Source organism: Eulemur rufifrons, chromosome 30 (genome assembly GCF_041146395.1).
Source record: "Eulemur rufifrons isolate Redbay chromosome 30, OSU_ERuf_1, whole genome shotgun sequence".
NCBI classification, from domain to species: Eukaryota; Metazoa; Chordata; class Mammalia; order Primates; family Lemuridae; genus Eulemur; species Eulemur rufifrons.
In genome coordinates, this window is record NC_091012.1 from 39,786,336 (window position 1) to 39,812,266 (window position 25,931).

At 38.0% G+C, this 25,931-nt stretch overlaps 1 protein-coding gene across 4 annotated transcripts in view; it reads left to right on the plus strand.

Annotated features, from left to right (window-relative positions):
• GPC3 (glypican 3) overlaps positions 1-25,931 on the plus strand; it is a 411,323-nt gene that overhangs the window by 253,273 nt on the left and 132,119 nt on the right. For 3 of the 4 annotated variants that reach the window (XM_069462997.1, XM_069462998.1, XM_069462999.1), the window contains 2 exons: positions 9,778-9,911; positions 21,115-21,240. In XM_069462997.1, coding sequence (XP_069319098.1) covers positions 9,778-9,911; positions 21,115-21,240 — 260 coding nt within the window. Of the gene's footprint in view, positions 1-6,309; positions 6,370-9,777; positions 9,912-21,114; positions 21,241-25,931 lie in introns of all 4 variants that reach the window. The other variant, XM_069462996.1, reaches the window with a different exon arrangement.

Below are 25,931 nucleotides of genomic sequence, written 5' to 3' on the forward strand. Positions count from 1 at the left end.
AAAGACATGTAGTCAAGGGTCAAGATTTAATAAAATTAATTTTTACTGCCACTTCAAGTACATTCTTAAGTGAAACTGGCTTTTTTTAAATGTAAGTACTTAACAATGAAAACTACAATGACTGCTATTGCAGTTTGGTGTCACTAACTTTACTCGTGATAAGGTGCCAGCAGTTTTACCCACCATAGCTTTTGCATCATCAGTGCAAATGTCATCACATTTATTTGAGAAGAAACCATGAGTTTTAGCAATGCTATTAACACTTAGAATATTTCAGCACCATTCATTCCCCCCCACACGCACACTTTTATATAATAGATCTTTGAAGATTAGTTAGTGCTAACACTAGATGAATATAAGAGCAAAACAGTTCCACCCCATGTCTGTAGATTTGTTCATTTGTAAGGCAAAAACATAATCTGCATAAGAGATATTAACTCCAGAAGTCTTTGTGTTTGCAGCTAAATCTTTAATTTGATGAGTTAGTTTCTCTCTCATTGGAAAGGGGCGTGATTTCTTCTACTGACTTTTCTTCCAGCAGGCATTTAGCAATGTCAACTCTATAGTGGTTTATTAGTTTCTCCACTATTATGTGTACTTCTCCATGTATTGCAATAACTTACCCTATAATATATTTCAGTGGATTCTTCATTTTTGTTTGGAAAAGCTTTACCAAACAATTTTGACTTTTAAAGAGCATATAGCATTTACTTTAAATGTTTAATTCCATTTTCTGTAAACTCTGAATGATTGATTTCAAGATGACTGTACAACTTAGCTCACACCATAATACTGTTGAAAATGTTCTATCACATCAGACACAATAAGATAAATTATTTGTATCTGTAAGGTCAAGGGAAAGATAGTGTTTGTCATAGTTTTGTTTCTTAATTACAATTGTAATCTAACAGAGTAGATCCCTGTCGTCCATGAGTCAGAGGACTCTCTGATAAATCAGTTTCACATCTTTTTAGCATCGTTAAACATAGATATTACAGCTGTGGGCTAAGCAAATGAGTCTTCTAATCTCCCTTTTTGAAGCTAACCTTCCATTCTGAAATATCAGAAAAATACGTCACAAATAAATGTTATCTTATTGTGTAATAAAATATGAAATCTACAATAAGTTATAGATAAATTTTAAAAATTATATTTTTTAAAATAAAGTATTATTGCAAAATAAGACTACAAAGTGTATGCACTTTGTATATTTTCACATGGACACAAAACTTATAGATTTCAAAATAACAATGATAATGAGGTTACAAAAATTATGGCAGATATAACCTAAATAGCCAGTAAGAGCACTAAGTTCTGAGTATAAATTAAGTTAACCTCTGAGAATGCATGTATTTGTACCCTATACCTGCTATCCTAGAACATGCTAGAATACACATATTTCAGAACAGTGATGTCATTTTATATCATGTTGCCTGTTGTAAATTCTTCTGTATACTTGTTAGAGAATAAGAGTGAAAAGAGCAAATGAAGTCTTAGTATTACTATGAAAATAAGTTTGCCCTTAGAACCTCCTGAGAGGGTCTCAGAGAACTGGAAAGAATGGATTGGAGGAGGTCAAAACAGGAGCTTCAGAGACCAATTAAGAGGCTGTCAGGATGGTCTACGTGGCAGCGGTTCTGCAGCTTGAGTGTACATCGGAATCCCCTGGAGGGCTTGTTAAAGCACACATGGCTGAGCTCCACTCCCGCGGTTTCTGGTTAGTAGGGCTAAGTTCAGGCCCCCAAATTTGCATTTCTAACAAATGCCCAGGTGGTACCGATGCTGCTTGTCTTAGGGCCACACTTTGAGAACCACTGCACTAGGGCCTTGCTACTCACTTCATACTTCACCGCAGATCTACTGAATATGAATCTATATGAATAAGATTCTTGGATGATTTGTATGCATATTAAAGTTTGAGAAGCACTTCTCTAAGAGACAGTTAATGGAATCCTAGGCCTGAGGATAAAGAAAAGTGCACAAGTTTAAAAGTTATTTATAAGAGGCAAAAAACAAGACTTAGTGTCTGAATGTGGGGAAGTGGGAAAAAGGAAGAAATCACCAGAAATGCTTTGGTTTCTTCTGGCTTGAGCAACTGAGTAGGTGGTGATCCCATTTCACTGGGATGGGGATCACAAGGAGATGAGTAGATTTAGCGGAGTGGTATTTGAATTCAGCATTAAGTTTATTGACTGTATGAAGTTCTGTTTTAACCCTCACATTATTGGTCATGTGTGATTAAACAATTATGTTATGTGCTCCTGGTGCTGGGAAGAGATTGGTATTGCATAAGGAGTGTTAGGCGCACTTGCAGGATTCTAATTTCAGCTCAGATTCCATTTATGGCAGATATAAATTAGTAAAATGTATGTCTCTTTTACAGAAGAAGTCTTTAAAACCTATCTCCCATTCCCACAACATTCAGCCCCACAGGCACAAACATGCAGGTTAAAGACACAGGGTAACCAGCAAAACCACATACCACCTATTAGTAATTCAGGCTCTGAAGAACAGAAGGGGTTATTCTGGGTATCCCAGAGCAGACCAAACCAGACTGTGTGACTGCTGGACATGGGCAAACTCACCTTTCAAAGTGGGGACTCAGTCTCACCAAACCCTTTTACTGTCTTCTACAAATCTCTAAAGAATGCCTCTAATTATTATAATATCTGGCTACCTATGTTCCTGACCAGCTGAGCCAGGATTCTGACATGCAAAGCAGGCTGCAGAAGGGAGGTAGTCCCCACTTGCAGAATGAATGAATTCGATTTCTATCTGAATGGGTGAGACATTATGCTTTTAACCATTGTTTTATTTGATCCTCACACTACAGCCAGATACAGCAGGGATTGTTATTATCTCCATTTTGCAGATGAGGAAGCTGAGTTTCAAGGAAATTAAATGACTTGTCTAGAGTTATTGAAATTTTAAGAGGATGAGCTGGGACTGAACCCCAGGTTTACTGACTCCGAATTGTGCGCTCTTTTCACTATAATATCGTGCTTAGTTCAACATAGCAGCACACTGATCTGCAGGACATTAATTGCTTTTTGGATTCCAATTTACTTCAAGAGCTGACTTGTATGAAATGTTCAAATAATGGCACTTGATTTCTTAAAATAGCTTGATTCATAATACATTACAGATTATTAGTGAGCTTTTATCTTAATGGTCAAGCAATTAATAATGAGTCACGGCAAAATGTCTGAGGGGTGAAAAAAAAAGCACATTGTCACCAGGTCTGTTCATTATCCTCTGTGCTCTATATCCAGATCAATCAATAGTTAATTAATAATGATGTGCTTCCTGAAGTACAAGGTATAAATTAATTTAATGCCCATATGCATATTTTCTGTAGGAAAAATGAGTGGAAAATGCCTGCCATGCCCATTTCATTGTAAGAAAATGTATGTAATGATTACAAGCATATAATAAGAATGGTTTGCTTAGCCAAATGTTTGTTCATTTCTGTTAATCAGTATTCATTTGAGCTACTTCCATGCAGTTTGTGGAAGCAGTGCAATCAGTTGAGTAGTGTGGCAGATTTAAATCAGTAATAAAAGCCCTGGGGAAATTAACAAGACAAAACATTAACCACAGACTAAACATTAACATATATTAGCATTTTTATTATACCTGTAGAATTGTTAAATGGGCATGGTTGCTACTATTAAAAAGTTTATGTTGTATATCACATAATTTCAATGTATATTTTGTTTTTAAACTTTTAAGATTTAATTAAACTAAATTGTACGGCAGTATAATAGATGATTCAAGAGAATGAACTGAAGTTCATCATTTTAGTTTAAGTGGAAACCTATGGAATTCCCACCCCACTCCACCCTCAGCCCCAAGGTACCCCAAAACAAATGCCACAGGTAATATTCATTCAAAGTGGATGGCGGGATCAGAGTTGATATTTAAATTGCATAACCCCAGAGGAAGTTTTATTTTTAATTCTTTGAGGTTGTGATGACTCCTGACTCCATCGATGATCAAAGACTAAATTTAAACCAAGTATTTGGCAACATTTCTCAGAAAAGCACTCTCTAGGACCAGAGTAATCAGCTGGGTTATAGCAGAAAAGTTATTCTATAATTAAATAAAACTGAAAAGCCCTCAAGAAGTCCTCGAGTCTTGGTGGCTTCGGGTGTGACTCTTGAGAGGGGAGTTGTGCTGATCTGAGTATAATTCAGTGGGGCATCCATCTTCCCCCTCAAAACCCGTCAATTTTTTGAGGGCAGTATGATGTGTCTGTGGCTTTTCCCGAGCTACAGACTCACCAATGGGAACTTTTCTCTTTCTGTGTCTGCTCTCCCTCTCCTTTTTCCCTTTTTTCCCCTCCTTCCTCTTCCTCCTCCTCCTTCTATTTTGGGCCATTTAAGTTAAAATATTCAGACACACACACATTTATTTTTAAGTACATATTTACATATTTATTTTTAAATTTTAAATTTTTAATTATTTTGGATATGTAATAGTCGTACATATTTTGGATACGTAATAGTTGTACAGTTACATATTTCTTCAGAAAGAAATGTAAAGCATTTCATTTATCAAGAGCAAAATAGATCCATTGGAGTTAGTTAAGAGTGGGAGAAAGCCAGAGATACACTTTAATGTGGTAGCACCGCCCCCCCCCCCACACACACACATTCTTTTTAGGCTAGTACAGCTAAAGGCTTGAATTTGTTGCATTTTTATAGCCATAAAATTCACCTAGAATCTTCATTTTGGGGGAAACTATAAAGTATATAGTGGGGTTAGACATCCGAATTAGAAAAATGTAGGAATTACAGAAGATTCTGCAGCCAACCCAAGAATCCAAATTCAGGAGCCAGGGTCTGGGGACATCCTGCAGGCAGCAAGCAGCAGGCTGGACCTACTTGGGAGCTGCCTCTCTCGTAGAACTTGACATCGAGTGCTTCAGTATGGTTAGTAATTCACTCTCATCTGGCAGGCCAAAGAGTTAAATCATTCCACTGTTGGCTCACAGCTATTTGAAATACTGCCCAGAACCTAGGCTAAAAATGAAGGTCAGTTATCTGTTTATCTTGAACAACTTTAGCCCTTTCTTGGAATATGTTTTTGAATTTTTCATCATCATCATCATCATCATCGTTTTCCAATTATGGGTGAAGTGTCCATAGGACTACAGACCTGGGCCACACTCAGTGCTAGGAAGCTCCAGAGTCTATTCTAGTGACAGAAATCCCTGGCATGGGGTGGGGGTGGAATTGAAAATAAAAACATAGGTTTTAGAGTCAGACAGACCAACATTCAAGTCTCAGCTCTGCCACTTAGCAACATTGTGACCTTGCTTACGGTCCTTGACTTTTGTGAGCCTCAGGTTCCTTCTCTAAAATGGGGTTAATAATACCTGCTCCGTATACCTCGGAGGGTTGTTGCAGGGCTCAGTGGAGAGAATGGGGAATGGATGTAGAGTTATTTATGAAGGACTGGGCCAGAGTAAGGTATTGTGTTACAAATATGAGGTATTGGTATTGTTAAGAAGCTTACAATATAGACTGCCTTTCTCTGCTTGGCAGTCCAGAGTGAAAGATCAAGTCTGAGTTTTTTGTCACTTGAGAGTTCCCAGAACCAACAGCAAATGGGGACCTGAGAATGAATATGGTTAGATTTTAACCAATGGAGTATCTGCATTTCTTGACGTGTCAGTAATGGAGTACCGGTATGAATTGTATAAGACAAAATGCTTTGCATGATTTCAAAATCTTCGGTAATGATAGGGTTCAGGACACACTACCCCCAAATATGGCACCCTGGCAGTTGAGAAAACAGTAGAAGCAGGAAGGTCACTCTCACCTTCACTTCACCCTTCCTCTGCTAAAGCAGGCTGCAAAACCTAACTGACCATCTTCTGAAGTAGGTCATAATACCATACCCTCATGTGAGAGGCACCCACCCTATACCCACAGGAAAGGACCATTCTTATCTCTGAAGACACAGAGACACAGAGAAGAGCCTGAACAAACAGGCCTGGCTAAGTTTCCCCCAGTTTATTATCATTAGATTATACCTTTTTTGTCCAATCATACTTCCCCACCACTATTCACTTCTTCATCAAACTTAGCATAAAAATACACAGGTTTCCCTATTTCTTTGAATCTTCCTTTGTAAAGGATCCTGTGTGACATAAAACTTATATAAAATGTATTCGAATGCTCTTCTCTTGTTAATCTTTTATTCCAGGTGATTCAGCCATGGGCCAAGAAAATAAATTTTTCCTGCCCTACATACTCCACTCAGAAAGTAATTTTCACCTTTTTTTCCCCCAAGGGAGCCTAGAATAAAATATGGCACTTCAAATATCATGTCTCCTTCCTGTGTCTAAGGCTAGACTTACAGGTAGAGTGAAGCTGTGGGATTAGGTCTTGACATCCTGCTGTCCGGGAGAGGTAGAAGTGGGGTTGTAGGCTAGGTCTCCTATTGCCCATCCTGCTATCTCTGCACTATCTATACTTGCTGGCCAGTGTATTTTCTTCATGTATATCCAAGGACAATGCTTCTGGATCCTGGTAGAAAAAAAAATGGTGCTAAGGTTACTAGAATGATTTGCTGGCCTGGGTATGGTCAGAGGCCCTGCCTTCTTCTTCTATTTCAGAATTTGTAATACTTTCAAGCACTATTGCTTCCCTTGCCACAGGTCTGGTGCATGACTAAAAGCACCATTAGGAACCATGGTTTATGGAAAATGAAAAGGTTTTATATTCCAGCTCTTTTGATAGAGACACTCATCTATCCAATAAATTCACTCCAACTAACCAAATTTAAAGGTACCAGCATCCTTGACTAGGTACGTTAGTCAGTGAAAGGAAATTGGATTGCACTTATTATTTAAGAGCCTTAAACTCCTGGGCAGGATACTGATTTCTAAAAATGCCACTTGAGAGGCTAGCTTCTTTAGCAAGTGCAGCTGAAGAATAAGACCCAGGTCTCCCAGCATAGCCTGATGTTTCCCAATTGTGAAGTTGAAAGGACTTCTTTAACGTGAATGCCGCATTTCTTTGTAAATTATGTTTTCTTTTAGGGTCTGCTTCTCAAAATAAGCTCACAATATTCACCTACAGCTTGCATGGTGTGGAGGTGAAAGATGTGGGGAGAAGGGCCCAAAGTGGGGGGATATATTTGACAAATGCTTTGTCTATGAGAAGAATTTGCTTCATGGTAGATTTGTGTAAGAAAATACAGCCTGTCTGATAAGATGTGGCACATTCAGATGGGGGAGTGGGGATATTGGCAGGACACCATTGTTTTCCCCTTACCCCACACAGAGCCTTGGAAAGTCTGCTTGATAATGCCACATTGGGTGGCTTGGGAAGAAAGGTCAGACTGCAGACTGGCTACATTCTCATTTGTTCTTAACCTTCCTACTTTTGCCTCAGCTGCACCCCTTTCCAGTAGGTTGGGGCGGGTAAAAACTTTCAAGTCTTGCTGTGGCCCAATTAGTATTCACTGATACAAAGGCCTGACTTTCAATGGGGAGGGAGATTTCACAGCTGTGGGTTGCAAGTAGACAAGTTACTGTGAAAGATGTGTGAAAGATTTTATTTTGGTGCTGGATTTGGAACAGGTGTAGGTCAAAGAATGTGTCCTGTGCTCCTGAATGTGCTAAGAGTACTTTTATCCTGCTAAAATAGACTCTCACATTGGTGTATGGTCACAGAATAATAAATAGATGTTTATGGAACAAAAATCAAGGTTTTGTCCATGAAATTTTGTCTGCAGTTTAATAATGTAAACATGTATGTTTAGAGATAGAAACTGATAATGCACAGTCTGCCCTTAGTTATTTGTATCTGCATTATATGCTTTGGAAGTGATTGGAACTTAACTCCCCAGTCCAGATAGACAGCCCCTGGCCTAAAGCACCCTCCCAGACTGCTACCAGTGAGGGCATATTCCGAGAATGCAGATTCTTCATTTGAAGTTAATATTAGCCCAAGTCAAATAGCATTACATAAGCACATCTGAAAAATTCAGTATCATACATTCCAAAGCCAAATGGAATATTTTCTAGTGTCTTCAGCTTTTGTTGCATTCCCATTGAGAGAAGCTATTGAGAATAGCTAGCCTGAATATCAAACTCTAGGTGCTGTCTTTCATAAATGGAGGTGATGCAACTCTGATTCTCGATTTTTTCTAATTCGAGGATTTATTTATATGGAAAGCTTTCCAAAGCTATACAAACTAAATGCCATTTATGCCTTTATATAGAGATAGATAACTTAATGAATGCTTTCATGGCCATCTTGAGAAATCCATAAGCTGAGATTACCACACAGAGCCCATGGTTTATAAGTAGAGTGATGTGCTGGGCCTGATACTGTGAGATTCTTTCAATTCACTTCAGTTAATTCACTTAACTGTACAAAATCTGGTTTGAATTCCATGGAGGTACAGAAGTGACAAAGATACAACCCTTGTCCTCGTAAGATATTTCTAGTATTTTCCCCAAAGTTTACAATCTATATATTCACCTTGGCTAGTTGGCTGGCTATGTTTTTGAAGACTGGGAATTCTTTTTTTTCTTCCTAAAATGTAGAATGTGAGCAAGTGGAAATCAAGCATCTTCTAGGGAGGCAATGTTGCATAAGCTTTGAAGTCAGACAAATGGGTTCAAAGTCAGACAAGTGGATCCACTGCCTATTTGCCTTAGGCAAGTCACTTAACCTCCCTGAACTTCAATTTCTTCATCTATAAACACAGGGGTGATATTTACCATAGTATCCGGCACAAGGGTGACATATAAAGTTAATATTCATTCTTCTTTATATGGAAGTTCATTTAGGATTTTCTTTGAAAGTGAAATAAATTGCAAATCTGCAAATAATTTAACCAAAGAAATCAGATAGAATGTATCTAAGCAAGAAAGATGATGCCATTTAAAAAAAATTATTGCTATATGAGTATAAAAGAGGTAAGCTTTAGAGGGAAATATCCAATAAATATTTTTGAATGAATGAATGAGAAGAATTGGAAGGAAGTAAGGGAGGAAGGAGGGAGGAGAGAAAGGAGGGAGTGAGGGAGGAAGGAAGGAAAGGAGGGAGGAAGGGAGGAAGGCAGACAAGCTCTATCAACCACCTATATTCTTTAATATTTTCAATCTTTCAATCCTGGGCTTATTCAATGCTATGTGATTCACAGCTGACAACACTGGCTATTGATTGGTTGACTTGGCTTCTTCCCTCGGGCATTTTTAGAAAAGCCAGATGAGCAACTACACTGACAATTTGCAGAATTCCTTAGCTCTGGTCCTATAACAAAATACTCACAAGAATCTGGAGCATTCTGTGCATGGGAGACTGCTCTTCTATTAACTGCCTACTCCACACACCTCTCACACCTCCTATCTCCCACACCAGTTCTTCCTAAACTTCACAATTCCCTTTTGTAATTTTTTTTCATACGTGTAAACACCAAGTGCCATTGAAAGACATCAGTAGTATGAGGCCTGTGTAGAGGGTCCTCGCAAATGTATACTTCACTGTAGAGAAAAGCCATTTTTCACCTTAGGAAATCTCTGAATAGGCTGTGCTCAGAATGGGGCCCTCTTCCCCCAGTCTTTAACCTTCTTTCCTACCAATGGTTCTTTGCCTTAAAAGGTATCACCTTTTTTTTTTCTTGCTCTAGTAACAGCTTTGTTCTACTCTTTAAAAAGAAATTGGGGGAGGAAATTGAAGTGCATTTCAGAATTTGTTTCTACTATCATATCTGTGAAACAGTTATTTAATTATATTGCATTTCTTTTTCCAGATTGGCAAGTTATGTGCCCATTCTCAACAACGCCAATATAGATCTGCTTATTATCCTGAAGATCTGTTTATTGACAAGAAAGTATTAAAAGTTGCTCTCGTAGAACATGAAGAAACCTTATCCAGCCGAAGAAGGTGAGAGTTTCCCGCACCCCCCACCCATCTATTTCAGCATACAATTAGCAATTGTTGTTTTAAGGTCAAAACCATTGGAGTGAAGCTTCTTAAATACAAGTTATTTAGTTCTTCTGAGTAGGGTGCTTGATTAATTAAATTCTATCATCTGTCAATGTTTAAAAAAAATTGTGTTATATTAAATAAAAATATTAAATAAAGATATTAAATAAAAATATTGTATTATATCAAAGACATATTCAAATGTAAATTTGCCACATGTAAATATCTAGTTCAGCAACCCAGGGTGAAATGGACTTTCCTATTCGAGGTCCTTTATTGATTAAGCAAAATATTTTCTGCTTACAATCGGGTCTCACAATTCCATGGCTTGCTTTGTGGCTTTTTCCATTATTAGCAGTGAGTCAGAGTTAAATTCACCACAGAGAAGCTGACAAGACACACTCATGTGTATACATACACATATTCACATATACACACACACATCCACACTGCACACTTTTCACGCTCTTTTAAAAATGATAAAATGAGAGATCTGGTTCCTATTTCTTAAAACAACAGTCAAGGGGCAAAATACAGGTTTGTTTTCATCCCTCCTCCCCCCATCCAGGTTCACTCCATTCCTTTTCTAATTTTTTGTTTGCAATGAGGGGTAGAAATCCAGATTGGACACTGGACACAACTCTAGGAGAATTGCCTTACCCCAAAAGACTGCGCATGTAGCCAACCCTGCTGCTGGCTCAAGAATAACTAGGCATGAGTTCTTCCTATTGAATTTGAAGAGGTTGGGTGAGATTGGTCTATAGATGGAAAATTAAGAGAGGAAATTAAGTAATATCTCAGATTTGGGCTGAACTGTTTCATTCCTATCAATGTACTACAGAGGGGTTTGAAATGGTAATTCTTAGTCTATATGATACAGTTTAGGACGAGAGAAGGCAGTAATGCAGCTTGAGAGGCCTCCACTGATGCATTTCAGAAAGTCACCTTTTCTTTTGTTGACTTCCAACCTAATGGATTTCTAGTTTCCCTATAGCAGCTGTTGTGATTTCAGGACTTCTGGGAGTCCCAGGGACCCTTTCAGGGGATCTGTGAGATATTCCTTTTGCTAACTACTTATCTGTGTGAAGCTGGATATTGTTCATATACTTCAACCAAAACAATGTATTCCAACAGATTAAACACAAAAGTCAATAGGAGAATCGACCTGTCTCCTATCAAGCCAGAGACTCAAGATATCTTGCAAAAATGAAAAGTAGTGTCACTTTTCTCACTAATTTTTTCACAAAAAAGTTATTTATATTAGCATGTAATGGATCTATAATTATCAGTTTCAAATTAATAAAAATTTAAATTTTTTCTAATTTTAAATTTCTAAAACAGTAAGTATCAATAGGTGTCTATCATATAAACAGAAATTCTTTGGAGTCCTCAATAATTTTTAAGAGCTCAAGGCCGGGCGCGGTGGCTCACGCCTGTAATCCTAGCACTCTGGGAGGCCGAGGTGGGCGGATCGTTTGAGCTCAGGAGTTCGAGACCAGCCTGAACAAGAGCGAGACCCCACCTCTACTAAAAATAGAAAGAAATTATATGGACAGCTAAAAATATATATAGAAAAAATTAGCCGGGCATGGTGGCACATGCCTGTAGTCCCAGCTACTCGGGAGGCTGAGACAGGAGGATCGCTTGAGCCCAGGAGTTTGAGGTTGCTGTGAGCTAGGCTGACGCCACGGCACTCACTCTAGCCTGGGCAACAGAGTGAGACTCTGTCTCAAAAAATAAAAAAAAATAAAAAAAAAAAAATAATAATTTTTAAGAGCTCAAAGGAGCAAAGGAGTTGTGTTAATTATCTATTGCTGCGTAGCAGATTATCCCAAAGCATAGTTATTTAAAACAACAAACATTTGTTATCTCACAGTTTCTGACTGTTGGGAATTTGGGAATGGCTTAGCTGGGTGGTTCTCAAAGTTTCTTAAAAATTTTTGCTCAAGATGTTGCCTGAGAATGCAGTCATGGGCAATATTGATGGGGGATGGAGGATCTACTCCCAAACTGGCTCACTTACAGGTGCAGCAAGCTAGTGCTCATTGTTGAAAGGAGACCTCAGTTCATAACCACACAGACCTCATGAATCAATCTCCTCACGACATGGCAGCTGGCTACCTCAGAATAAGTGATCCATGGACAAGAGCAAGGAGAAAGCTGTAATCTCTTTTATGACCTAGTCTTGGAAGTGACACACCATCAATTCTGGCATATTTGATTTGTTGGAAGTGAGTCACTAATTGTAATCCATACTCAAGGATGGGGAAATTAAGCTCCACCTCTTAAAGGGAGGAGTATCAAGGAATTTGTGGACGTATTTTAAAGTCACTTCAGGGCTCCTGACATACAAACGTTTGCAACCCATTTTCCTATAGTGTATGGGTTCTTTGGGAAATTTTTGTCTTTCTAGGAAGACAAAATTATAGTCATTTATCAAGGTCCTCTTTAGCCCCTGCCTGTCCTTTGTCAATTGTTCTCCATTGCATTCACTCCTGGCCTGAACCACCTGAATCCATCTAAAGCATTGATCTTTAACCAGTGGAAACCCCTTCCATATTTGGCTAAAGTGAATTTTACATATAGATACAGTGAGTCATTCCTTAATGTCGTTAGTAGGTTATTGGAAACTGCTACTTTAAGAGAGATTATGTATAACAAAACCAATTTTTTTTTCTCATCAGTGTTATAATGAAATGATGTTGAGCAAAATGACAGTATGCAAGGACCTACTATATGTCGTTTTGCTTAAAGTTGCAGTTTCCAATCAATGATGTTAAGTGAGGACTTACTATATGTGTGCCTGTGTGTGTGTGTGTGTGTGTGTGTATATATATACACACACACACAGGCACACATATATATCTTTATTAAATTCAGCAGAAATTATTAAACATCTGTTATGTGCCAGAATGTATACTAGGCCCTAAAAACACAAAGACACAATCTCTGCTCTCCAACTCAGTGTAATGAGGAAATAGACTTAAATACAAATAATTCCAAAACAGTTTTGTAAGTGCTAACACAAAAGAATGTCCAGAGTACAGAGACAGCCTGCAGGGAAAGACAGAACCTCTGCCCAGGGGAGTTATTATATAATGGAGACTTCATGGAGGAAATGGTATGTGAGTTTGTAGCAAAATCACAAGTGGAGCTTTTTCAAATTAAAAACGCCAACCCAGTCCCATTTTGAAATTACCCCATTGACCCAGACACATTTATTAAGTAGAAAGTTTATCAAGACTTGCTGCCATGGCTTCTATCCTGGGCTCTGTGGGACCTATTCCCTTTCACCTTACCAGGGGTGGTTCTATGGGTGTTGATTACTCCAGGGAAAGTAGACATTGATAAACGGGATTTGGTCTGGGCACTTGGATTTGGCACTTTGTCTAGATTCATTTTCTGAACTTGTGGCTAACCCCCAGAGAAGAAAAAAGATAGCAGGATAGTAAAAAAACAAACAAACAAAAAAACCAAACTTCACAAAGCCTGTAGATGTGGGGTGTTGGAAGCATGAGCCTGCCCCATTATGCTTCTCATCTTTGTTTTGCAAACTGAAGTATTAAATTCTGAGATAGAGCCTTTCTTTCTGAATTCTCTGGCAGAAGAAGAAAACAAAACAACAGGAGAGTGTTTGATTTTCTTTAACGCCCTCAAATAGGCATTGTAAACCCTCTTAGGGAGAGAGGAGAAGTGGGAATTAAGATGATTTCTTGCTAAATGCACTGCCCCCTGCAGTCTGATGTTATTAGGAGGGTTTGTTTTGGCAGAGTGTTAGTACCTCTATAAATTTCTCAGTATGTTCTGCACAGCATTTCACACTGTCCAGAAAAATATATGTGCCTCCAGCAACCCCCACGCCCATGCCCAAGCTCCAGCCTCTGTGATTAAAAATATGATAATTGCAAAGGAACCCTATTGTAGCATTCAGTCTGCGGAGATTGTGAGCAAGCTGTCTGAATCTGATTATGAGTTGAAAAGCCCATTGCCTTATTAAAATAACAACACACAAAGAAATGCAGGATTCCTCTGGTAGCATTCAGAAGTCATCTGTTTGTTTTGTCTGCCCCCAACTGGGTAGTTTGCAACACACAACTAATCTTAGAAATAGCTTAGTTCAATTTCAAGGCGATTTGATACTCAACTGGTGGTCTATGTGTGGGACTCAGAGTTCCTTTAAGGGAGAAGTATTGAAAATATCTGTCATCAGATTTAAAACAGTGAGGGTAGAGCAAGATGCACAAGTAGTATAATCAAAATAGAAGTCAGACCATCACAGCTCCTTCCAGATCTCATATTTTCTGCAAATCTCAGTTGTCAGCCTGTCCCTCCTTTGCCTCTTGAATGCCTCCCTCACCACTTCCCTTATGCTACTGTTTACCTTGTCATTTTCATATCCATTCTATTGTTTTGTAGAATAGTTGAGCAGTATCTTTTCCTTTTCCAAACCCCAGATCTATAGTTGAATAGTCCATCCTGCATCTGTATACCAAGCTTGTAGTCTAACATGTAAAAAAGTCACATTCCCTCCACCCTTGTGAAATTACATCTATGTATGTATTCCAGCCCTCCACTTCCTGCATTCCCCCTCCTCTCCTTCCCCTCTGACTTGGTCTAAAGGGGCAGTGGATTAGGTGACACTAGTAAATGACCTAGAAAGAAAAGAACAAAAGCTGATCTCAGCTCCCTGGTCCAAAATCAATGCTTACTCCCACTCCCTCTCAGACTGCTCAGCGGTGTCTCCCACCCTCTGAACAAAACAACAAAGTATGTCCTGAGTGAATCAACGAGTTTCAGGTCTGGTACAAGTCATTCTGTCCTAAATAGAACTCTACTTCTTTCAACATTTGTCAACACCATCTCTGTGCTCAGCATTGTGTAAGGGTTAGGCGCCAGTGAATGGAGGAGCTCCTAGCCTAGTTAGGGAGACAGACATACAAATAAATAATTTTCATACATTGGGGTAAGTGCCAAAACTGAGCTAAGAGTGGCAGCATCACAGATGGTTTAAGTTAGCAGCTCTCCTGGGAGAGTTAAGAAAGGCTTCTTGGAAAAAGTAACTTTTGAGCTGGACCTGAAGGGTAAGTTCAAATAAACTCTCAACAGATGGAAGAAGGAAAGGAAGATGTTCCAGGCAAAAGGAATGGTCTGAGAAAAAGTATGGGCTAGTTGGTCTTTGGAATGGTACAAAGTTTTAGTTTGGGGTCAAACTGTGAAAGACTCTCTCCACCAGAATTAGGCATTATCTTGCATCATTCCAATTTTAGTTATTTTAGTTTACATACTTTCCTGCATTTTTAATTTTTTAAAAATAACCAGCTCATATTATTTTACATTTTTTTAAAAAGTACCTTATTAATAAAGGAAAAAAGTTCAGGATCTGCAGGGGATGAAAGGCTGTTTTTACTTGCAGTGGTTTCTAATTAGTGCTGCTTTGATGCCTGCCCAAGCAAATCATTGCAAAACAGCAAAAGCGTTCCCCTCCCCCATAACCAAACAAGGGGACGCTCCTCTCCAGGATGATGGAAGCCCTCCAGGGAAGATCACGTGCACCCAACTGCAATATTTCAAAATGGCTCGTGCATGCAAAGAGGCCCTATCCTTTAGTTCCACATTTAACACATTGAATGGAAACCTCTATGAGGAGACTCTTTTTCCTGAGCAGACTGCCCTAAGCAAATGTTGGGTTTGTCCTAAGTGAGAGCCGTAGGCTCCACTATTTATATATCAATGGTATGTTTGACATGTATGTATTAGAATAAAATGGAATTAGAATCAAAGAACATTCCCTTCAATGAAATTGTTTTTCCCAAGCCAGGCAACTAATTTTCCAAACTTTTTATCCTTTTTTTTCCCCCCCTAAGGACAATTCAGTCAAGCAGACTACCTGTTGTCTGTCGTAAGCTACTAGCACAAAGAAAAAAATCTGGACTGAGTCATCCATGGGTAATTAACATGTCAGTTTAGTTTCAGGTGTCTTTTTAAAAAGAGAGGAATAGAAATATTCAACTTATCTCCCTTTAAAATTATAAGCAGGGGGATATAAAGCTTTATCTAAGAAAAGAAAAACATAAAGTACACTTAACTCCCGGGCTAGAACAAGTATAGGAAGGAATGACAGAAAGAGACAAAGAAGAGAGAGATGAGAGAAGCCCAGTACACTCAATAGGAGGTAAACAACTCCTGTCACACTCTGCTGCTGTGGTGTCAGAGGACATTATCACCTGTTGTTGCTGTCTTTTGAAAAGCTCATTAACTCTCCAACCATTTAGAAAGTCAGTTTTTCCACCCTCCAAAATAGTATGTCTGGATTTATTTTCAAGAATCAAAGTTTCTTTTGGAAACCAAGGTTTATTTTTCCCACAGTAATTCGGAAGGTTTTGCATAAAGGAATGGCCTGCACTGTAACACTGTTCTTTGGAACTCTTAGGTATTGGCCAGTTTGCTAGTGTGCTGGAGACCTGCTCTTTGTACTCCAAAAGGCTGGTATTGCCTCATCCTACAGGGCCTGGGAATTATTTGAGAACCAGCATTTATTTCATAATTCTGAGGTTCTTTTTGAATCAAATCCACCTTGGACTCTAGGTAGGTTCCAATGAGGATAATACACACTAAGAACCAAAAAGGACTTAGAAAACAATCGTGTCAAGAAGAATAGGTTTTAAAGAAATAAATACGAAACTTTACTCAAGAGAAAAAAGTCTAGAAGGAAATACACTCAAATGTTAACAATGATTTCTCTGGTTGCTGGGAGTATGAATTTTTTTCCCCTTCTACCTTTCTTTATTTTCTAAATTCTCCATAATGGGCATTTATTTCTTTTACAATGAGAAGGAAAACCAAAAGACTTTATTTTAAAAGATGAAGGAAGAAATAGATTTTAACCACTGCTTACAGCTGTTGCAGTGCTAAAGTTGCAGCTCTTAGAAATTTCTTTTCTCATCCCTCGCCTGTGTGTTCATTTTATTTCCATCTAATCCTGTCTTTTCCCAGATCTCCTGACTGTATCCTTCCATTCTTCCAAGGGGCATCTCTCCCCAGAGTAGACAAGCCTCTCTTTCTCTGAGATGTATTTCTCACCTCTTCTCCTACCCTTTTATTGGAGGGGCAGGGGCAACAGCTTTATTGAGATTTAATCCATATGCTATACAATTCATCCATTTAAAGTGTATAATTCAGTCGTTCTTAGTATAGTGATGGAATAGTGCAGCCATCCTCACAATCAGTTTTAGCACATTTTCATCACAAGAAGAAACCCTCTACCCTTTAGCTATCATTTCCCAACCCTCATCTCCTCAGTCCTAAGCAACCACTAATCTACTTTATTATCTCTATAGATTTGCCTATTCTGAACATTTCACATAAATGGAATCATATAATATGTGATCTTTCAAGACTGGCTTCTTTCACTTAGCATAGTGTTTTCATAGCTTACTCATGTTGTAGCATGTGTCAGAATTTCATTCCTTTTTGAGGCTGAATAATATTGCATTGTATGGATATAGCACCTTTTGTTTATTCATCAGTGAATGGACATCTATCTGTCTTGTTCCACCTTTTGGTTATTGTTAATAGTGCTGCTATGAACATGTACTTATCTGAGTACCTATTTTCAATTCTTTTGGGTATATACCTAGGAGTAGAATTCCTGGTTCATCTGGTAACTCTATGCTTAACTTTATGAGGAACTGCCGAGTTGTTTTCCACAGTGGCTGTACCATTTTGCATTCCTACCAGCAATGTGTGAGGGTTCTGATTTCTTCACATCCTCATCAATACTTGTTATTGTCTGTCTTTTGTATTATAACTATCCTAGTGGGTGTAAAGTGGTATTTCATTGTGGTTTTGATTTGCATTGCATCTCTAGAGAGATAACTAATCTCTTTTTCTAACTTGACTTCATCTTAGCCATCCACATCTGATGCTTAAATTCTTAGACACAAATCCCTCTGAAGGCCACCACCACCTTCCTACCAGGCTCAGAGAAAAAGACCATTCAAAATGCTATACCAAATTAGTCAAGAGGTTTACCCAGCTTAGTAGCTAGCTAGTCTTTGAAAAAGAGTACCAGGAAAAATCTGTTGGGAGAGAACATGGTTTTACCTATTGATACCCACCTCAAAAAATGAAGAATTTTAATTATCATGTCCACATAAAGTTATCTGGAACTTGAAAAAATTTTAATTGTCCTCCATATAGAAATTTATCTGGAATATAATATATATTTCATATATGTGATCTATTCTATGGACTCATGATAAAGGTAATATTGTCTCATTTAATCATCACAGTAACCTTGCAAGACAGGTGTTATCATTATCTTCATTATACAGATAAGAAAACTAAGGCTCAGAGAAGTTTAGAATGTGCCTACGTTTTCACTGCTAGGTAAGTGAGGGAGTAGCTGGCATTTGAAACTCAGCTGGGTCAGAGTCCAAAATCAGTACTCTTAGCTACTACTCATAACAGGTTTGAAGGGGCTGTTCTGAGAACCCAACCATGATTATTAATATAACATGGTTACTGAATAAAAACATGTTCTAAATTCAAAATAACTAATCCAGAAGTAAGTTTAAAAAGCACTCTCTCTTCCATCCTATATGTCCTGTGGAGGTAATGAAGTAGAATGACCTTTTATTTTCCCAAGTTAACTTGTTCAAGTTTCAAACAGATTCCCTGAGTTCTATTAATAGAATGTGATGACCCAGACTGTGTTCACATTATTCATATTCTTTGTGGTTTTCTTAGACATGTATCTTGACCCTTTCAGATATACCCTCCTACACTGAAGTGGGAGGTCTTATGTTTATTGCAGCCCCTCATCCCCTTGACATTTAGATTGAACCTCATCTGGATCTTCTTCAACTTGTCAATAATCTTTACAATCAGCCAAGAAAACCGCAAGGGCTGGGAGAAGTTCAGGGTGGTTTTGTTTTAACTTCTAGGGAAATCAAATTGGAAGGCTTTGCTATGGGTTCAATTTTTCTTACCATGTGCTATGTTAGTGAAAGAAGGTCTGGAGGTAGGAGGAGGCCTAAGGGAAACTCTTTCATTAAAGAGAAGGCCATTGTTTCCCATAGACTAATGGCCATATTCCATTTCCTTATGGAGTGGGGGGAATTACTCAGCCTCAGCCTTTAGTCTTTCAGTTTCCACTCTTGGGAACTGCATTATTACCTTGTAAAATAGAGCATCTCTCCTATTAGCCGTTAATTGAACCCATCTTTTTCCTCTGTGAGAAACTATAATGTTGACTTTTATTTTCAGAGCTCAGTATTGAGCCTCTTCTCCTTGGAGATTGACGATGCTCCGACACCAGGAGTAGGCTGTGAGGGGGTACAGGTATAGCAGGAAGCAACTCTTGGGGCATCAGGAGTTATATGTATGTCCAAATAACCTTTCTTGAGTTGCTCTGCCCATCACCCTGGCTTTGGTGTGACCCAGACCTTTGTGAACATGTGCTGAGAGCCCTCTCTCTGTCTCTTCTCTTTTCTTCTCTTCTCTCCCTCTCTCTCTCTCTCTCTCCCCCTCCCTCTCTCTGTCTGTCTCTCAGTCATTAGTTGAAAGAAATAGTTTTATGGTAATCGTCTTAGTCTGTTTCGTGTTACTATAACAGAATACCCGAGACTGGGTAATTTATAAAGAAAGAGGTTTATTTATCAGGCTGAAAGGTTCAAGATTGAGCAGCTGCAGCTGGCAGCTTCTGGTGAGGGCCTCGTGCAGTATCAAAACACGGCACAGAAATGGGGACCTGGGCACAAATGAAAAGGACGAAGGAGAGGCAACCTCGCTTCATAACAACCTGCTCTCCTGGGAACTAATCCATTCGCTCGAAAACTAATCCACTCTTGAAAGAAAGACATTAACCCATTTTCACGTCTTAAAGGCACCACCTCCCAATGCTGCCACACTGGAGACCAAGCCTCAACATGAGTTATGATGGGAACAAACCATATTGAAACCACAACAATAATAAAATGGAAAATGGTATTAAGTACAAGAAGGTATTTCCACCCATCTTCCTCTTTTGGCCAGATCTGAAACCAACTCCCAGAAGGCATTTCTGGGCTCAGAACTTCCACCAGTGTACAAATGAGATTCAGCCTTCTGGTTCCTACAGAGGCCTGTACACCAGGCCAATCCATTCTTAGCCCAGAGACAGTATTGAATAATTACTCCACTGTCAGAATATTCCCTGACCAGAGTCTCCCAAACTTAGTCTAGATGTAAGGTAGACTTGGATGTAAAGACTGCTTTAACTTTTTTTCTATCAGGAACATTGTTTTAGAAAATAAAGTGTGTTTTATTTTTGTTTACCACTGGACATCTATTACATAGATGTTTTAATATTTCTTTATAAACATATCCACTTCTCTCCAGTCTATGGTGTTTTACTTTGTGTATCCATGTACATCTGAAACAAGATAATACATCAGAAATGTTGCTAGTATTTATGTGTGTATGTTATACACAATTGCATACATATATGTTCTCTCACACACACACATTTGTCTTATACATAGCATAAAAAGCAAAACAAATAAATAACAAAATATGCTAGAATCATATTCCCCCTTTATTCCCCTTCATAGGAACCACAATATACAGACAAAGAACAAAGAAACCTTCTCCTCTAGCAGATGCGAGTTTCTCTGACTATAATGTCAGGAAAATTTCATAGAGCTTATACTGTTCCGAGTACCCTGCGATTCTGATCTGCAGCCATTAGCCAGATCCTATATGGAAAGGGGCCATCTCTAGGGTAATAGCATTGTAAATTACAATCAATGCACTCAATTACACTCAGAAACCAAAAGATACGTAGTGCTCCAATGTGCCTTGTAATCAGCACCTTTGAAAACGTAGGTAACAGCATTCTGAACAAAAAATGGAAGCTGAACATCTTAGAAAATGGATGTTGGAATTAAATCATACTTCTGATAGGACCAGCACCTTATATAGCAGGCAACTTTTTGTCTAATATCATTTTATTGATTTAAAAAAAAGAAATTGTAGCCTTGTAGCCAAGAATGTCTTTAAAAATCATTTATTGCTCTAATCAGCCTGGCAGAGCCTTTCTGTCATGCTGATAAGGAAATTAAACTTTTCTCATACTGTGTTTACTTGCCTCTTACGCACAGATGTTTTGTTTTTCTTTTAGGGAACTAATTCAGAAGTTGAAATCTTTCATCAGCTTCTATAGTGCTTTGCCTGGCTACATCTGCAGCCATAGCCCTGTGGCGGAAAATGACACCCTTTGCTGGAATGGACAAGAACTCGTAGAGAGGTGATCTTTTTTTTTTTGAAAACTAAATATAACAATATTTGAGGAATAATCATATATTTATCTGATTGTTAATTATGTCTTCTCTCTGCCTTCATTAATTAATTTTGCAAGAAAAATTCTAGAAAAAGTATACATGTGAGCAACTTATGATATGCTGGACCAAATGCTGTTTACGATTTTTAGCTCTCATGGAATTTATAAATGTTGAAGCACATGGGTAACTATGTGTTCATGGACATTTACGACGTGTGAAATGTAAAACAACTTTTTTTTTTGTCTTTGCTTCTTCCATCTCCTCATTATGTGGACCTTTATTTATTTGATTTGAAGTAATCATATTCATACTAATGGCTATCATTTACTGAGTTAATTATGTAGTCAGTACCATACTAAGTGCTTTGTATGTTTTAACTCTTTTAATCTTTACAGCAATCCTATGAAATGAATACCTTTATTTTTCCCCATTTTACAGATGAAGATGGAGGAAAGAAGAAAGGGGAGGAAAAAAGGAGTACTCTTTCACTAAGCAATTTTACTGAAATAGTTGATCATTTGAGTCTTTGTTAATATAATCTATGCTAACTGGCATTATCTGTGAAGAATTTGCTCATCACTGAAAAGGAAATCATATATATTCATTTATTCAGCAAATATTTACTAAGCACCTTCTAAGTGTCAGACATGTTGAAGTGAAAAAAAAACAGACATAATTCCCTGTCCTCATGGAGCTTTCATTCTAGTGGGCTAGTGGGATTCCTAACCTCCATTATTTTGCACGTGTGAGGAATAGCTTGCAATTAAGGAATGAAATCAAGAGGGTAGAATGTTTAGGAGTTGAGTAACATGCTTTTAAAAATGATTGTACAAGTAGTAGCATGCTGTAGAAGAGAATACCGAAGAGACCTGAAATCGAATTGTGAATCTTTCACTAATTAATTGCTTAACCTAGGATAAATGATTTAATCTCCTTGGTTTCCCCATCTAAAAAATTGGAATGGCTGGATTAGAGCTCCTCCAGGTCTGACAGTCTATGTGTTTTCCCCTTATTAATTTATTAATTCACTCATACCTTCAACATTTCTGTATTGAGATACATATGTTAGGTACCAAGCTAGGTGCTAGGGATGCAAGAGCGGAAAAGGCAAATTACCTGCTTTAAAGAGCTTGCATTCTAGTGGGACCCAATACCAGGACATGAGATGAGGAAAGAAATTTATTAGCAATGTAATATAATAGAAAAAGGAAGGCTTTGGAGCCAGATGAGCCTGTGTTTGCATCTCAGTTCTGCTCCTATGTGTGTCCTTGGGTGAGTCACTTAACCTAAAAGTCTCAAAGTCCTCCTCTCTAAGGGAAAGGCATATCGCAAGGTTGTTTTAACTACTAGGTGAGGTCATAAATGTAAAGACCCTAGCAGACTGGCACATACTGGAAGCTCATTCATGTTACTTTTCCGTTTTCTCTCTCTCCCTTCCACCCCTCCTCTTCCCAATGAAAAACAAATCACATGTCTGAAAACAGCCTGTTTCTCATCTAAGCTATTTTACTGACATAGGACAACGAGAGTGAGGTTGCAGGCCATCCTGGATGAGGCACTGAACTTGTGTGGAGATAGACTTCCCTCTAGCAAACGTGAATCAGGCTGGAGGGATTAATGACTCCATGCAACCCCCTTCACTCTGGAGAAACACTGTGTATTTGCTATCCTAAAAGCTCATCAGGTACTAAGTAGAATCATGAACATGCTTTTTTTAATTGTCAGAGAAAAGCAGTTAGTATTTGGCTTTGTAAAAAACTGATGCTTTAAAGCATGTATAAACTCTATACTATTTTAAAAAGAAAACATTCACAGATCAAACGTGGTTCTTACATAAACTCAGTGAGAAACCATCCCAGTGACTTGTCCACTGTTACACTAATATGACAAAAAATGAGCAGCTCCTGAGTACTAGTTTAAAGCAGCATATCTTATAATCATGGTCTCTTATTAAAAAGGAAATTTTACTTTACAATATATTTGTTTACTAATGTGTTCATTCGTTCATTTATTTACTCATTTAACAAATATTTGAGCACCTATTATGTATCAAGCACTAATATTCGTTTTTTAAAAAATGAATTTGTGATTGTTTACCGCAAATGTTGTAAGCCCACTGGATGTATCTTCTATTCCTTAAGGGAAAAAAAATCAGATGATACAGTTTTAGTTAATTCAAAAAAATTTCTTCCCGGGCCTATGAGGAATTTTTTTTATTGAATTTTGCTTATATTAACTACTTCATGTCCAGTATACTTTCATGAAGGATGTTGCCCTGGAACCAAGAAAATTCTATCAAATCTCTTCTATCAAAGTCTCCTAAATTTGATTGAGTACAAAAGTTAGCCAAATGCACTTTTACATCATTAAAAGAACTTTTTTAGTTGAAGTTCTTTTTCTTTTATTTGCTAACTTTAAATGCCTTAGGGCATTGAACAAAAGAATAAAATAAATATTGTAGTATGGAGAAAAGTTATTATATTATTCCAAACTCCTATTTATACTTCTGAAAAATCTGTTTTTTCACAGCAACTTTTATTGTTGATATATACTATCCAGGAAAGAAGGGAAGGAGGAAGGAAGGAAGGAGTGAGGGTAGGAAAGGAGGAAGGAAAGAAATCAAACATATTTGCAGAAAGAATAAGAGTCATCCAGGAAGTGATTCCTCCTTGGTTAGCAACATCAGGTTATAATTAACTTGTACTTGTATTACTGACCTAATGCAATGATGAAGCCAGGGAATACTGTCAAACTAGATTTTTAAAAAAATATTACCTCAGGAATATACATTTAATAATATGCAGTTCTTTAGCCTGAAGACACGTATGCCCTCTACTTGTACCATTTATAAAGATTAGCTTTGCAGTCATGTCTCATCTATAGTTGAAACCTCTTTCCAGAGATTTTCATTGAGTTTCTCATTTAATTTAGTCTTAAGTAACAATTGCCACTTCATATTGTCATATGGGTTGTAACTTTGTTATCTTTATAGGCCAAGTTTGTGTTCCTTTGAAAACATTTTACTTTTTTGCCAAGAAAAACATGTGAAAATCCAGGATCCTGACAGGGAATGAGACTTGACAGTGGGGACACTTGATCAAAAGGAAAATATTGATGCTGAAGAAAATATTGAACAATATCTATGTCGTATTTCCTATCCTTTCAATGTATATCTTTTGTGAATGGAATCAACAGAAATGTGAATGAAGAGAATGTTTTCACGGGTCTAGTCTGAGGGAGTAACACGTAAGCCTATCATTTGTCCTTTTCAACTTCCCACCACTACCCTAACTTGGCTTGACATAAACATTGGCTTGGCTATCAGGATTTAGTTGAGAAATCTTCGAATTATCAAGCTTGGCCTATGTGAAGTAACCTGTTTCATGTGAGCCACCCATGTATCCTACAGGCAGAGATTTTCTACAGTTGCCAAAGGCAGAAAATCTTCCAGCTTTTGCCTTTGTGGAACTAAAGAGAATTTCAATTAGAGAGTCCATGGGACAAAAAGAAAAATAAAGGAACCCACATAAGCAAGTTAACATGGGGCTTAACAATAGGGAAGTGTATGCTTTGCCTGCATTGGTACTCATAAAACCTGTATAAAGAGTGAACATTTCAGTAAACATATTCTCAAGTATCCTTTTAGAACTGCTAGGCCAAATATCTGGATAATTGACTGAAATTTCCATTTGTCTTCTGAATAGTTTGATATTATGTAAGCCCAGTTTTATTGTTTTTTTATTGTTTTTGGAGATGAGGTCTCACTATGTTGCCCAGGCTGGTCTTGAACTCCTGAGCTCAAGAAATCCTCCCTCCTCAGCCTCCCCTACATGCACACACCACCAGTTTTATTGTTTAATCAAGTTTATCTTTAAAATAGAGAAACTATTTAAACCTATACATGTTCAAAAACCCACAGTTTGAGAGAGAGAAAAAATGCTATTTTGTCTTTACGTTTAACACCCGATAATTCAGGCTCATTCAGCACAGACTGAGCACTTACTATATACTAGGCCCCATAGGGCATACAGTGACAAGTAAAATCCAGCACCTGCCCCTGCTAAGGAGTTCACAACCTAATGAGAATGAGGAAAGAAAATCAACCAGCCTCTTCCCCAGCAGTCCAGGGAGAGCTCCCTCTAGAGGCATAACAACGGAGGCTCTATCCACTTCTATTGCGTGTGTGTGTGTGTGTGTGTGTGTGTGTGTTTGTGTGTATCTGTGTGTGTTTTGTTGAGGTAAAATTTGCATAACAAAATTAACCATTTTAAGATGTATAATCTAGTGACATTTAGCCCATTCACAATGTCGTACAACCACCATCTCTGTCCAGTTCCAAGATATTTTCATCTCCCGAGAAGGAAATCTTGTGTCTATTAATGGTCACTCCCCATCCCCCGCTTCCCCCAGCCCCTGTCAACCAGCAATCTGCTTTCTGTCACAATGGATTTCCCCATTCTAGAGGTGTCATATAAGTGGAATCATTCGCATAGCATAATATTCTTGAGGTCCATCCAAATTGTAGCATGTATCAGTACTTCATTTTTTATGGCCAAATAATATTTTGTTGTATTAATATTTGCATAGAACATTTTATTTATTCATTCATCAGTTTTCCATCTATTTTTATGTGAAGCCTGACCAATTACTTCTCCAT